Below are 14,045 nucleotides of genomic sequence, written 5' to 3' on the forward strand. Positions count from 1 at the left end.
CAACTCCATCGCTACTGCTACTAGATCAATAATACTTTCCGTAGTAACGGTAATATTCATTGTAATGACCCAAATATGTATTTTTAAAAAGTACATACGATAACGTAATAAAATTAAGGAAAACGTCACATTTCTATTAGTATAACTATATATATCTATATGTATATAGATATATATAAAGTGTATGGTAGCTGCTCCAGCTGCAGCAAAACCAGCAGGAGAGTCGCAGCTCAAATGTCTTTTCACGAGGAAAGACGCCTGTGCAGGTTGTTGATGAATAACTTGAATAAGTTCAATTGTATTTGACTTTGAAACTCAAGCATGGCGCACCGGTCTATTTCTGCCTCTAGCACTGATGGCAACAAACACCTCATTTCCTAAGACACGGAGGAATACCATTTATTTGAGCAAAATTCAATAATAAACTTTATGAAAAAGGCTACAACATCAACACTTGCTTCAGTGGATATATTTATATGTATGTACATCGCTCTTGTAATGGCATGCTACAAGAACTGCTGCAAACAAGACGGACACACTTCAGCTTAACAAAGAGAAACAACTTTGTCAAATCACAATCTTGTACGAGTAAGAAAAGTTTGGACACTGGGAGGACAATGTTCGACCCCACCGTGGTGACTTCAGTCTGGTCAGAGCAGATGCTGCCGTGTGTATCGTCGAGTATTTGTCACGGTCACGTGGTCCACGCGAAGACGAGACCCTAGCGGTGACTTTTGTCTCCACGTCTCAAAAAGCTCTGGTTTGTCTACTGCGTGAGCAAATAAATAAGAGCAAAACCACATGTATAAGAGGAGCGCTGTCAAGACAAATGTAAACCAGGTTATTGTGGTGGAAGTCCGGGGACGCTGCCGAGTCCAACTCAAGTCAGTGCAGCGCTCAGACACGCAGGATCTCCAGACAGTTATTGTAGCAGATGGCGATCCAGTCGGGCTGCGTGGACGCCCACTGCACGTTGTTGATCTCTCCCTCAGCGGTGTAGGCCAGGATGGGGTCCTCGATGGCCCGGGGCATTTGCTGGATGTCCCAGATCAGGGCCTGGTGGTCGTCGGCTGAAGGGAGGGACCATGAGTTTTACAGAGAAGAAGGCTGGAGAAGGCCGAGAGCAGAGGGTGGGGATTTACCTGCTGTGCAGATGTGACAGGAGGAGTGAGGAGCCCAGGCGATGCCGTTGACACAGGCGCGGTGATTGTTGAGCCGGGCCACCGGCGTGCAGGGGACGCGGACGTCCAGGATCACCACCTGGAGGCAAACAAGCCAGAGATGTCAGTGCCAGCTCACGCACCCTGCAGTGAGATCACAGCATCTGGGTCCAGGAGAGCTGGAGCACCGACCTCCATGCCATCCATGGCCATGGTGGCCAGGTAGTTGGGGTCCTGCTTGTTCCAGCAGAGTCGCAGCAGAGGGTGGTGCTGCGGGTCCTCGTAGATGATGGTGCTGTGCTCCAGGTGACGCAGGTCGAACATGCGAACAGAACCGTCGGCGCCAACCGAGGCAAACATGTCTCTGCCGCCGCCGGCCCGGCTGAAGGCGATGTCATACACCTGGGGGAGGCCAGGACTTCAGCTTCAGGGAGCGCAGACCAAAAAAATATGTCTCAAAAGGGAAACGCACCTCTTTGTCGTGAGCGATCAGCTGCGTCTTCACGTGACCCGACACCAGATTGACCCGGCCAACAATCTGGCCCGTCTCCAGGCCCCAGATGGTGCAAGTGGTGTCAATGCTGGAGGTTCCTGAAGAGCAGACACACAAAGGTCAGATGCGAAAGGAAGGAACGGTCCACACGGCCGGTGACGGAGGCGGCATGTTACCGAGGAGGTTGGGGTCGACTTCATTCCAGTCGAAGGAGGTGAGAGGAGCACAGAAGTCGGAGTTCTTGTTGTTGTTCAGTAAACACTCCAGACGGGTTTCTGTGTCGCTGACCTGCCGGATCAAAGCAAGCGTTAGACCACGCGTCCACTGATCCTGCTGTTTCCAGGAGAAACCGCACGGAACAGTCTGTTAAAAGGAGCCGTTACCCTCCAGATGCGCAGGTAGTCTCCGCTGGTGGCCAGCAGGTCGGGGTAGACCCCCTTGGTGTCAGGGATCCACATGATCTTGGTGGTGGGGTAGGGGTGGTCGAAGGTGTTCCTGCAGACGAACTCTGAGCTTTCCTCCTCCAGGCCCACCAGCTGAACCTGAAGACACGCGTCTCTGAAATCAGTTAGACGTGGAATGAGCCGCTCTTTCGTTCAGTCGCCAGAAAAGCGGAAGCTAACAAATGTATTGGTTGCAACTATTTTGTTTTAGCAACTTGTGCTACACTGAAAACAGTCACTGCAAACACTTGATGTATTCACTTGTTATGAAACACACGTCCGCACACGTTAAACGACCATGACAGTTGACAGATTATTGCGGAATTATGGCAAATAAGTTTTGAAACTGCTGCGTTAGTTCCTCATCACAACAACAACAACAGCAGCAGCAGCAGCAGCAGCAGCAGCAGCAGCAGCGCGGCGCAGCTAGCTTTAGCATTAGCATTAGCCCAGTAACGTCGCTATTTTTAGTCGATAATTGACCAGAAATAACTCGCCTTGTTGTTATATTCCTCCACAAAACTCCCCAGGGCCAGTCGGAAGCGCTTGTCCGGGCGGACGCTCCAGTTCATGGCGTAAACGGTCCATGGAGCCTCGTACTTGTAGATCTCTTTCCTCTTGCCGTGGAGCGACATCCTGCCGTTGTCTGCGCCGCTAACACGCTCTCGACGGCCGACTGCCAACCGCGCCGCTTCGCAGCAAGACTAGGAGGAATCCGTGCGCTCGCGGGAACAGACGACAGCAGGCGGAGTTGCGGTCAACATCGGATGGAACGGACTCCGATGGGACGAGACGATCTGACCACTTTAGCTAACAAAGAGCAGCATAGCTCGAAGCGACTCCGAGCTCCGGTAAGCGCGACAGAAACACTCGCGTTTCCGGCGGTACATTTCAAACTAAAACACCATTTCCGACGTCTCTTCCACTGCTGAAACGTTTCAAACTAAAATCCTTTTTTAAACTACAGTATTGTTATAGTTTGTTCCGTTCTGATGGCGACTGCCCCAGTAATGACCCCAAATATATAATCTACATTTAATTCATTCCCCTCATAGAAAAATAAAAGCATCTAATGATGAGTAGATTCTATATATCCGTGTGCACCAAAATCAGGACATGAGTAAACTTTTTTTTTATTGACAATGTTTCATTTTCAAAACAAGGGTTTGAACATTATACAAAGAGAACAAGGTTGGCATTCGGTCTAACCTTAAATAGGGACATTCTCAGAAACATATAGGTAATATAGAGAATATACAGTAGGTCAGTACAAATAAGAAGTTCACTTAATAAGACAACAATATTGAAGAGAAAGGAACAAAGAGGGAGAGAGGACAGGCAGGGCACGTCACAGTTCTATGTGAATTATATTGACAGTATGCACACATTTCTTGTTGTCAATGACTTTTCATTCACTCAAGGTAATTCACAAACGCAGGAAAAGGGAAGGCTTTTGGGAAATGTGGCGTTCTGGATATGGGATGTCCCTGTTAAAATAATGACATTGATGTGATTGAGTGTTCAGTTTTTCTCTCCTTGCGATCATAATGTAGTAATACATGGACATGAGTGAAAGCGATCGATGACGTTCAGTTACGTGTTTACATCTAAATACTGCAGTGCGCTACGTAACTGTACGCTTCTTACCACTGATCTACAAATCATATGCCAACTTCTTTCACGCTTACCGCTGGTAGCGACATATGATATCGATATCTGCGCAGCGAACATGTTTTGGAGTCCAAACTGCCCTGATGCGGTTCTGAGCCAGAACCGTTCCGAAATGGAGAACCCATGTCGGTGGCTGTGCGGCAGAACCGTGCACGGTTCGACAGTGAGCCTAACGGCATGGAATGAAACGTTTTCATTCCACTAAGAAGCCCCGGTTGCCGTGTCGAGGTGAGTAGCATTAGCTAGCGTTAGCATCCCAGTGTTATTCAAGTTCACGTTTACACGCGTTTCATTTTCACAAGAACCTTGAATAATATCGGCCGTTGCATCTGCTTTACAGCACAGAGCGCACATTATTATTGTCAAGCGAATACGTTCATTCATTTCCCACTCACAACCTGCTCGGACTCGTTGTTATGCAGATTATTCTGTGACAAATAAAACCTCATTTTGATCACGTCAAGCTTATCGGTGGTACTTTTTATTTATCCTCTTGATTCATCTTATTCTACCGCCACTTTGGACTGTGTTGGACTTCAGCTCCCAGGGTTTTGCATAAGCGTCCTCCACGCTTGTGAAGGTTCCCTCGCGAGGACTCCACCTCGTCCTGACCAACCGGACTGGCCCATAAAACAGTGCCACTCTATGGTGAACATGTTGATGCAAAGGTCTATTTCTCAGCTGTTTTCTGTTTTAATGACTCACCCGACCTCAGGCTGTTTGCCCAAGTAGCTTGAATAGTTGACACTTTTTAGGTAACTGTTTGTGGAAGACACATGTCTCACAGTCGTGTGCAGGTACCACCAGAGCAAAGTCTTTGTTTCTGTAGCTTGTGTTTTTTCCTCTGTGGTGGTGAGAAGCTTGTTTATTGCCTGCTCGGCAATGATTGTTTAACAGGCTTATGTTTCTGCAGAACAAATAGCTTGTACTGTTCAGTCACTCAATATTCCTGTACGACTCAAACAACGGTGGATATTAGACTTGATCCTGGTGAGTGTCCACCAGCAAACCAGCTTTAGTGTCTCTGACTTAGCTCTTCGCCATATGTGGAACATGCTGTTTATCTGTCTAGAAGTGGTGGGATCACATTGTTGCCCTGCTCAGGAACAATAGGCCATCAAGTCAAGAGCTTCTGACTCAGCTCTTTTTTTCTCCATCTGTATCAATTTGCATTCTATATTCTACAGTGTGTCTTTCTCCCACCTCCTGGTGGGTCTGTGTTTGTCATTGATATGTTATCTGGTTCCTGCGACCGTGCTATCATGACTCCACCTAGACAGACGGGAGCAGCCGAGGACGTCCTTGTTTATGCTATTGTCAGGCTCATACTGACAGAGCGTGTGGAGCCTACATACTTGTTTTACATCATGAGTCATGTATTCTGTTTATTTTCCCATGTAAATCTGTGATTTCACATATTTGACTCCACCTCTGAGTCACTTTGAGTCGTCACTAAAGTGGGACTTCATTCTGAAGCTCGATGTGAAGAATCAGCCATGAAGACATCAGACTCTCCTTGTCTCTCGCAGCACCATTGTGTCTCTCTGTGATAGTTAACATGCAGCTCGAACTAGTGACACCCTCAGGTTTAGTGAGTCATAATGGTAACAGCGATGTCTTTGTTGAGCAGGATGGGGGATCGAGCCACCTCAGGGCCCTCGGCCGCCATCTCTCCGGTGCAACAGATGTTGGCGTCCAGCACCGGAGCCCTCCTCACGTCCATTTTTGGTGAGACGCAAAGAAGCAATGACATTGATGCTGTTTAGCAGAATGTTTTCTTCAGGGTTTGTTTGTGTTCAGTGACGCCTCTGGATGTGGTCAAGATCAGACTGCAGGCTCAGCAGTCGCCCTTCCACCAAGGTACGGCTTCGCTCCTCACTGGCGGGTGGTTTCTAACCCTGCTGTGTCTGTGCTAACGTCTGTCTGCTTTTAGCTCTAACATCTGAGTCTGCTGCATGGAGCAGCGTCATCCGCCCGTCCAGATGTGAGTACAGATGTCCGCGCACGCTGAGAGCTCCAGTTTGCTGCACTAGCTTGTGTCCGACTGTTGCTCCTGTCACTTAAAGGTCTGGTCTTGTTGGGAAGATATTGCTCCAGTTTTGGTCCCCTCAAGCTTTTAGCCTCAACTCGTCTCCTGGGTTCATCCATGACCTTGATTTCTCATGGTTTCCTGACCCATTTGTCTCCTATTAAGTGTCTTAGTCTCAAATCCCAAAGCTAGTCTTTCCTTACTCCACTACCCAAGGATCTTTTCTTCACCTTGAGTTTTGTCAAGTTTTTCAAATGCTCAAAAAGGTAAATATATAGCAGTGGGAGGATCTCAATCGGAAATATGTATGTTTTAGATGTCGTTTGAGCTGTTAAAGTCTGTCTGAAACTCAAGACTGGAGGCTTCCACACAGTCGCTGACTCAGCTAAAGTCAGCGAGAAAAGCACATTGACCTCCTTTCTGGCTTAATCCAGTCCACATGGATGGCTGTTATTTTACTGCTGCGCTGTTCCTATCTCCGCTCCACGGTGTCCTGCGCTCCAACAGGACTCCTGCAGCTTCTCACTTCGCTTCCTCTCAGGCTGCTTTGTGTCTACTGTCATCTCTGGCAGTTGACTGCCTTCACGCTCAATATTCCTCCGTCTAAGAAAATTCTCAGCCTCCAAGCCTGTGAATTAGCCATGTTTCACTGCAGTGGCTCATTTGTTTTGCTGCTCGTGACCCCAAAGACCTGTGCAGTCATTTAGTCCGGGCGCTGTTTGGACATCTCAGGCTGTGTAGGTCTCTGGGTTTCAGACTAAAGGAACATGTATCTCTGTAGTTAGCGGATCGAAGGGGACGAGAATAGAAACGTTGTAACCAGGTCCCCCTTTTTACCAGTTGATGACTTTGTTGTCTCTCGCAGGGAAGTGCTTCCTCTACTGTAACGGACTGATGGATCACATCTACGTGTGTCAGAACAGCGCCAGCTGCGCCAGCTGGTACAAAACTCAGACCCAGTTCAGCGGCACACTGGTGAGTGGCTGCCCCGCCCCTCTGTCTGACTGTGATCGGTGGAGCGCTGATCGTGGCTTTGTTGTCCAGGACGCGTTTGTGAAAATCGCCCGGCACGAAGGCCTCCGGTCTCTGTGGAGTGGGCTGCCTCCCACTCTGTGAGTCGCCATCTGTGTGAAAGGTGGAGAGTCTGCTGCTAACAGCACTGTTTGCTGGTGTGTGTGTGTGTGTGTCAGGATGATGGCTGTTCCTGCCACCGTCATCTACTTCACCTGCTACGACCTGCTGCGGGACTTCCTCAAGTTTGGCCTGGGGCTCCAGGGGAGCCACGTGCCACTGGTTGCTGGAGCAGTAGCGAGACGTGCGTATGGCAAGCGCTGATGTTCGGTGGGAAAGTGACCTGCGTGTGTTGTTAGTGGGAGCGGTGACGGTGATCAGCCCTCTGGAGCTGGTGCGCACCAAGATGCAGTCACGGCGCCTGTCGTACCGGGAGCTGGGGGTGTGCATCCGCACGGCCGTGGCTCAGGACGGACTGCTGTCCTTATGGAGGGGCTGGGGCCCCACCGTCCTGAGAGACGTCCCCTTCTCTGGTGAGAGTCACGCACCGAGCCCTCAGCCACAGCCGCCCTGCTTGAGTCCCTGTCTGTTCTGCAGCCTTCTACTGGTTCAACTATGAGCTGATGAAAGCGCGCCTCTGTCAGCACTACCAGACGCAGCAAGCTAGCTTCAGCATCAGCTTCACCTCAGGAGCCGTGTCCGGAGCGGTGAGTTGGCACGATGCCGACGCTCTGACGCTCAGGCTCATGTCGTGGCTGTCATGTGCCGCCAGATCGCCGCTGTCCTCACGCTCCCATTCGACGTGGTGAAGACTCGCAGGCAGATCCAGCTGGGCGAAATGGACACTTTAGGAGGTTTGTCTCCCTCTGTTCACGCGTGTCCTCTGACCCATCTGACACGCGCGTGCGTCTCCACCCTCCAGTTCCCCTGAGGAAGACCGCGTCCACCTGGCACATCATGAAGGAGATCTGCACCGATGTGGGCTACCGAGGTCTCTTCGCAGGTAAGCGCTGTGGACGCCCACCGACCACAGCCCGGGTCACAACCTCCCCCCGTCCTGCAGGATTCATGCCGCGAGTCATCAAAGTCGCCCCAGCCTGCGCCGTCATGATCAGCTCCTACGAGTTCGGCAAAGCCTTCTTCCAGAAGATGAACCTGGACCGGGACCGGCGGCGGCCCTGAACCAAGCGTCGCCCTTCATGACTGACGGGGACCACAAACTCTTTTAGCCAGCCTCCAGGTGTTTCAGTCTGAAAAAGGCATCTGGGAGTTTTATATTTCTGTTTTTATGGAAACTGACATTGGGACTGGGACTGAAGTCCACCGACCAAAGATGAGGACAGGAACAACAGACCTGGAAGAGAATCTGCTTCTGGGTTGCCTGCATGTCTTTTATCTCCACTGGACCGTCGAAGTGTGAAGTGCCACGACGCAGCCACCTGGACTCACTTGGGTGTGTGGGACTCATGGATCAATGAGCAATCTGGACTCTCAGGAAGCTGCAGTTGAATGCTCCTCACGTTCATTCCAGTTTTATCCTTCAGAAAAGATGGCGGTGACTTCATTGGACATGTTTCTTCACTGAGGTCTGCTACACCAGTGTTCAGAGAATCTTCTCTGCCCCACAGAGCCCTCTGGTGGATGCTAATGGCAGTGCATATACAAAACATGCTGAAGTCGCATGACTTGCAGGTTAGCAATAGCACCCGTCTGTGAAGTGATCATGACAATCACTGAGGTAGAAATCCAGTATCCAGTGCATCTTCTTTCAGCATGAGTTTAGAGGAGAAATGTTCTCATGTAATCTACATGGATTTATGTGCTGTTTTTAACGTTCTCCAGCGCCTGCGTGACTCAGATCCATTCATTCTCAAGGTAGCATTTAAGGAACAAGTGAATGTAAATCACTCTGCTAATTCCTCTATGGTGGTCAAAGGGTGTCCGGGAAAGTGTGACTCGTGTGAATGTGTGTGTGTTTTGTTTTTTTTGTTTTTTTTCAGATTTGGCAGTACTTGAAAAGCAGACCATCTCAGCTGAGAGCTCAGAGTTTGTTTTCCACTTCTACTCCATTGTGAGAGGGGATTAAAATGTTTTATGTCCTGCAGTTTCTCAGAAATAAAGTCTTTTTTTGCTTCGTCATCTGATTGATTTGGTTCACATGAGTTAAGCAGTTGTAGATGCAGGAGGGAGCCGACACTCACAGGTGTCTTGTTGAACTAGGGACCTGTTGATCTGCAGTCAGATGTTCTACCACTGAGCTATACCCCCCTCTGGTGATGGGAGCTGAGCCCACACATGTGAGAGTGAAGAGGAACAAACATGTTTTTAAAAAAAAAACTGCCTGTGGAGCAAGGGGGCACCCGGATTTGAACCGGGGACCTCTTGATCTGCAGTCAAATGCTCTACCACTGAGCTATACCCCCTGCACATGACTGTCTCCGCTGGTTATGTCTGAAACAGTTGTGGAGCTGATCCACACTGAGCCTCTCACAGATGCTGTGAAAGTTGCACTGCGACTGAGGAGGTGCTGTGTACAGACTGGCATGGAGGACTACATTGTCTGTGAGACTTTATTGAAGATCAAACCACCTGTTACTCATATGATTTTGTTCCTTATTTACTTGTAATAAAAGTACGCTTAGGGCTAAACACACACAACTTACTTGACTGTGACGTCAGCGACATGGAACGGGAAGTTCCGAGGAGGAGGAGGCGGGGCCTGCCACACGCTAGTCACGCAAAACCTCGCGGTACGTCCTCGACTATATAGTCAGGCGCCTCCCGCTCCTGGGTCTCTTTCAGTCGGATTGGACACAAAATGGTGAGTGGTCGAGCTCCATCCGTGTCGCATCAGAGCCATCCGTCATATTTAAGCTGCATCTATACCTAATGTTGCGTTGTAGAAACGTGATTTAGCAGCTAGTGACTGTATTTAATCGCACATATCGATAAAGGTGGTTTCAAGGGTGTGACTAGTGACCGGCGACTCATGGTCCAAAATGGCGGCTGTCATGTGTTTGACTTGTAGTCGATTATAACTGATTTTTGAACGTGAATATGACTTCAGGTTGTCAGTGGAACGTCACTTGCACCGAGCAGCGTCTGTTAGCTGCGCGTGCTAGCGGAGCTAACAGACCGGGATCCGGCTTTTGCGTGTTGATCTCTCCGTCTGCCAGTGAAAACGTGTCTAAACGCCGCTCGATCGTTCTCTTTTCCCGTCAGTCCCACCGTAAGTTTTCGGCTCCGCGCCACGGATCCCTTGGCTTCCTGCCCCGCAAGAGGAGTCGTCGTCACCGTGGCAAGGCCAAGAGCTTCCCCAAGGATGACCCCAGCAAGCCCGTGCACCTGACCGCCTTCCTGGGCTACAAGGCCGGCATGACCCACATCGTGCGTGAGGTCGACAGACCCGGATCAAGTACGTACACACGCACGCTATAGTCGAATATGCGAGCTCACATTACACACAATGTAGCGAATGGCGTTTTATTTGGACACTTGTGTTTTAGCTTTCTGTCGTCAGTGTGTTTAACTTGTATAATGGCTGGGTATTTGTGACCTACGACATGGATGGACCTGATGTTCTTCTAATGTCTTCACCAGAGGTGAACAAGAAGGAGGTGGTGGAGGCTGTGACCATCGTGGAGACTCCCCCCATGATTGTGGTCGGCGTGACTGGTTACGTCAACACCCCCCGCGGCCTTCGCTCCTTCAAGACCATCTTCGCCGAGCACATCAGTGACGAGTGCAAGCGTCGCTTCTACAAGAACTGGTGAGTCCCTGGAGTGAGAACGGCACGCTGCGGACGTTAGTTTCACTGAGTGAGTCTAACAGTACGGTGCCCCCTTGTGGCAGCTCCGCTCAGGCGCCTGGTGCCCTGATGAGCTCCAGGCTCCTCTGGCCGGTGGAAAGTTCTGCTTAGAAACCGAGTCACGAGCCGAAACCTCTGAAGCTGATGAAGCCTGCCTTCGTGCTTGCATGAAGATGGGCGAACGGCTGGGCGCCGTGTCCTTCCGCTGACCCCTCCCGGGGGGGGGGTCATGATGGACCGGTGCAAACATGGTGTCGTCTCTCGCTGTCAGGTACAAGTCCAAGAAGAAGGCCTTCACCAAGTACTGCAAGAAGTGGCAGGATGAGGAGGGAAAGAAGCAGCTGGAGAAGGACTTTGCTGCCATGAAGAAGTACTGCCAAGTCATCCGCATCATCACCCACACTCAGGTGAGGGAAGAAGCCGGTTCCTGGACCTGATCGCTGCTCTGTGCTGCACCACTGGCTTGAAACTGTCGGTTGCTGAACGGTTCCTTGGAGGCGATTGTTTGAAGTCGTGCAGTCTCGGAGCAGTTACTGTGTCAGTGATGAGAAAGTGGATCTTCTGCGTCAGGCATGGCGCCCGAGCTCAATGAGGATACACTTCCATGCTGCCTTCCTTCTGAGACGTTGCCGCGCCATCGCCCTCTGAGGCGTTTGCTTGGTACCCTCTGACCTTTGTGCTGGCCCCGCAGATGCGTCTGCTGCCCATCAGACAGAAGAAGGCTCACCTCATGGAGGTCCAGCTGAATGGCGGCACCATCTCTGACAAGGTGGACTGGGCCCGCGAGAAGCTGGAGCAGTCCGTCCCCGTCAGCAACGTCTTCGTTCAGGACGAGATGATCGACGTCATCGGGATCACCAAGGGTCACGGCTACAAAGGTGAGGCGCCGCTCCTGTGTGTGTGTGGTGTTGGTCGCGCGGCTGTCTGTGATGAGACCCTCGACGGGCGGACAGAAAGGGCTTAATCACCCCATTGCTGAATGTCGAGCACTGAGCGTCGCTTTGGAGTGACCGTTGCCATGGAAACCTGGAGCGTGCGCTGACATTCCCGTGTCTGCAGGCGTCACCAGCCGCTGGCACACCAAGAAGCTTCCTCGCAAGACTCATCGTGGTCTCCGCAAGGTGGCGTGTATCGGGGCGTGGCATCCCGCCCGCGTGGCCTTCTCCGTGGCCCGTGCTGGTCAGAAGGGCTACCACCACCGCACAGAGATCAACAAGAAGGTGGGCGACCAGTTTGTCTGTGTCGAGTTGGCGCGCTGGACTCACCTGACTCTCCTGCTAGATCTACAAGATCGGTCAGGGCTACCACCAGAAGGACGGCAAGCTGGTGAAAAACAACGCCTCCACAGAGTACGACCTGTCCAACAAGAGCATCAACCCCCTGGTGAGTCGGCAGTAGTCACTCGCAGTGTAGCAGGATTTATTTGGCCTGAGACTTGAATGTTTGTCTTTTGATCCACCAGGGAGGCTTTGTCCACTACGGTGAGGTGACCAATGACTATGTGATGGTGAAGGGCTGTGTTGTCGGGACCAAGAAGAGGGTGCTGACCCTGCGCAAGGTGAGGTGCCAAGTGGAAGAACTGGGGTCTTGCATGAGGGTGTTCTGAGGTCACGTGTACAAGCGGCTTTGGTGTTTCGCTGACGTCCTTCCTCTGCTGCAGTCTCTGCTGGTGCAGACCAGCCGTCGTGCCCTGGAGAAGATCGACCTCAAGTTCATCGACACAACCTCAAAGTTTGGTCACGGTCGCTTCCAGACGGTGGAGGAGAAGAAGGCCTTCATGGTGAGAGCGGCTCTTCTGTTGTAGTGCCCCGCACTGTTCGTAACCTGGTTCACCTTCAGTGTGAACTCTGGGTTCCATTCCAGTGCCACAGCGAGGCTCCAGTGAGGCAGGGGAGCAGTGCCTGTTTGTGCTGACTCCCTGTTCACTCTCTGGATACAAGGGCCATGGCCAGCTTGCCTGTTGCTAACCTCTACTGTTCCCCTCACAGGGTCCACTCAAGAAGGATCGCATCGCCAAGGAGGAGACGGCCTGAAGAGGTTTTACTGGAACCGCACCTGTCCCTGTCTGCGGCCAATAAAAGTGAAAAATCCATCTGCTGTTGGTTTTTTTTTCCTCTCCCCCTTTAGTCCAGGTGCAGAGCGTTGTCACTTCCAGGTGTGTTCCGAGCCCTTACTGGGTTACAGTCAGTTGTTCAGGGCAAGTCGGCAAACTGGCTCTTGTTGGCTCAAATTCATGAATGTTGCTGGTCTTAACAGGAAGTCCCCAGCTTGTGCTGAGCTCAGCTGATGGTGCCATCAACCATGGTGGCTCCTCCTGTTGTCTTTCTTTCCATCCTTGTTACTGGCTCACACAGGAGGAATGAATCTGCCACGTCATCTTCACCTCTGGCTCTTATGCAGTGCGTCATACTCTTTGACCCTTGACCCTGCTGAGGCCAGCAGACCTGCAGGTCGCCGTGTCATTGTTCCGATAACTTCTAATGATCCACAGCACAGCCTTAATTGGTCCCTCAGTCCTGCTCAGGTCACGAGAACTGCCATCCCATAATGCCACTGCTGGAGCCCTCATCTTGGCTTCATCACATCCACTGTTGGAACGTGAAACGGCAACTGCACCTGTCAGGAGCTGGTGTCTTGAGCTGAGCTGCTCTCCGGTTCTGCTCCTTGGACGAAGTGCGTTGTCCAGGTCCATCATTCCTGTCAGCCCAGTGCAGCGGAGCCCAAACTTCCCAGTGCATCAGTAAACGGGTTCCTGCGGGGGTGGCCAGACCGCAGCGCCCTGCTGCACTGAAGCATCAATATTCCAAAACCGTCCGGAGAAGATTCAGCTGACAGCAGCAGCCGTTCCGTCTCTGACCACTTGGGGGCGCAGCTGAGCCACCGCATGCGTCGGACCCGCCGGTGTCAGCAGCCGTGACTCTACATGACCCAAAGATCGCATCTGACCTGGCCTATAATCAGGTAAAGTGCCCGAGTGAGGAACGTGTTTGTCCGTTTACTGTATGGTGGAATAGTTTGGTCCGTTGTAGGAAACCGTGGCGCTTTATTTCTCAGCGGAAATGTGTCTGTCGCACCGCTGTTGCATGTTTCAGAGAATGCTTGAATTCAGTAGGAAAGTTGAAACAAATGAGAATGTTATTGAACGAATATGTCCCATGCTATTACACTTGAGTAGATGGATCGATGACAGCGTCCACATTTTGGGTGCTCGCAAAAGAGACTGGCAGCCTCACGAGAGGCAAAACTGGCTACAACCTTTCAAGAAAAAGTCAAAACGACTGTCAGGGTAAACATGAAACATATGTCCAGTTATTCTAAAATATCTGACAAACATCACAACACGAGGGTCTCTGAAGTCATCACAACACGAGGGTCTCTGAAGTCATCACAACACGAGGGTCTCTGAAGTCATCACAACACAAGGGCCTCT

At 51.0% G+C, this 14,045-nt stretch overlaps 3 protein-coding genes and 3 non-coding genes across 6 annotated transcripts; 4 read left to right on the forward strand and 2 right to left on the reverse strand.

Moving 5' to 3' along the window:
• Window positions 1-385: 385 nt before the first annotated feature.
• On the reverse strand, window positions 386-2,941 carry dcaf7 (ddb1 and cul4 associated factor 7). Its single transcript, XM_053851128.1, has 7 exons — window positions 2,594-2,941; window positions 2,037-2,195; window positions 1,830-1,941; window positions 1,633-1,751; window positions 1,353-1,562; window positions 1,143-1,260; window positions 386-1,070 (listed from the first exon to the last, which is right to left on the reverse strand). The coding sequence occupies exons 1-7, from the start codon at window positions 2,729-2,731 to the stop codon at window positions 898-900; spliced, it is 1,029 nt and encodes a 342-aa protein (XP_053707103.1). The 5' UTR covers window positions 2,732-2,941; the 3' UTR covers window positions 386-897.
• Window positions 2,942-3,811: 870 nt separating this feature from the next.
• slc25a39 (solute carrier family 25 member 39) lies at window positions 3,812-8,940 on the forward strand. The gene is made up of 12 exons (XM_053851118.1): window positions 3,812-3,995; window positions 5,398-5,495; window positions 5,568-5,627; window positions 5,701-5,751; window positions 6,662-6,771; window positions 6,841-6,908; window positions 6,987-7,111; window positions 7,167-7,340; window positions 7,405-7,514; window positions 7,580-7,661; window positions 7,730-7,810; window positions 7,871-8,940. The coding sequence occupies exons 2-12, from the start codon at window positions 5,399-5,401 to the stop codon at window positions 7,987-7,989; spliced, it is 1,077 nt and encodes a 358-aa protein (XP_053707093.1). The 5' UTR covers window positions 3,812-3,995; window position 5,398; the 3' UTR covers window positions 7,990-8,940.
• A 218-nt stretch (window positions 8,941-9,158) lies between these two features.
• On the reverse strand, window positions 9,159-9,230 carry trnac-gca (transfer RNA cysteine (anticodon GCA)). The gene has a single exon. It is a non-coding gene; the product is annotated as a tRNA-Cys (tRNA).
• A 313-nt stretch (window positions 9,231-9,543) lies between these two features.
• On the forward strand, window positions 9,544-12,707 carry rpl3 (ribosomal protein L3). The gene is made up of 10 exons (XM_053851095.1): window positions 9,544-9,628; window positions 10,030-10,222; window positions 10,408-10,576; window positions 10,887-11,022; window positions 11,307-11,493; window positions 11,675-11,835; window positions 11,897-11,998; window positions 12,078-12,173; window positions 12,276-12,395; window positions 12,604-12,707. Exons 1-10 carry the CDS (start codon window positions 9,626-9,628, stop codon window positions 12,646-12,648), a joined length of 1,212 nt encoding a protein of 403 aa, XP_053707070.1. The 5' UTR covers window positions 9,544-9,625; the 3' UTR covers window positions 12,649-12,707.
• LOC128751703 (small nucleolar RNA U83B) lies at window positions 11,149-11,244 on the forward strand. Its single transcript, XR_008413280.1, has one exon. It is a non-coding gene; the product is annotated as a small nucleolar RNA U83B (small nucleolar RNA).
• LOC128751702 (small nucleolar RNA SNORA54) lies at window positions 12,424-12,556 on the forward strand. Its single transcript, XR_008413279.1, has one exon. It is a non-coding gene; the product is annotated as a small nucleolar RNA SNORA54 (small nucleolar RNA).
• Window positions 12,708-14,045: the final 1,338 nt, after the last annotated feature.

Source organism: Synchiropus splendidus, chromosome 19, assembly GCF_027744825.2.
Source record: "Synchiropus splendidus isolate RoL2022-P1 chromosome 19, RoL_Sspl_1.0, whole genome shotgun sequence".
In the NCBI taxonomy this organism is placed as follows: Eukaryota; Metazoa; Chordata; class Actinopteri; order Syngnathiformes; family Callionymidae; genus Synchiropus; species Synchiropus splendidus.

Coding starts and splice junctions, on each gene's coding strand:
- rpl3 (XM_053851095.1), top strand. Junction 10,223..10,407: donor GGTCGACAGACCCGGATCAA/GTACGTACACAC, acceptor TGTCTTCACCAG/AGGTGAACAAGAAGGAGGTG. Junction 11,836..11,896: donor GCACAGAGATCAACAAGAAG/GTGGGCGACCAG, acceptor CTCTCCTGCTAG/ATCTACAAGATCGGTCAGGG.
- slc25a39 (XM_053851118.1), top strand. CDS start 5,399: ATGGGGGATCGAGCCACCTCAGGGCCCTCGGCCGCCATCTCTCCGGTG. Junction 5,752..6,661: donor CGTCATCCGCCCGTCCAGAT/GTGAGTACAGAT, acceptor TGTCTCTCGCAG/GGAAGTGCTTCCTCTACTGT. Junction 7,341..7,404: donor GAGAGACGTCCCCTTCTCTG/GTGAGAGTCACG, acceptor TCTGTTCTGCAG/CCTTCTACTGGTTCAACTAT.
- dcaf7 (XM_053851128.1), bottom strand. CDS start 2,731: ATGTCGCTCCACGGCAAGAGGAAAGAGATCTACAAGTACGAGGCTCCA. Junction 2,196..2,593: donor TGGAGGAATATAACAACAAG/GCGAGTTATTTC, acceptor GCGTGTCTTCAG/GTTCAGCTGGTGGGCCTGGA. Junction 1,563..1,632: donor TGATCGCTCACGACAAAGAG/GTGCGTTTCCCT, acceptor GGCCTCCCCCAG/GTGTATGACATCGCCTTCAG.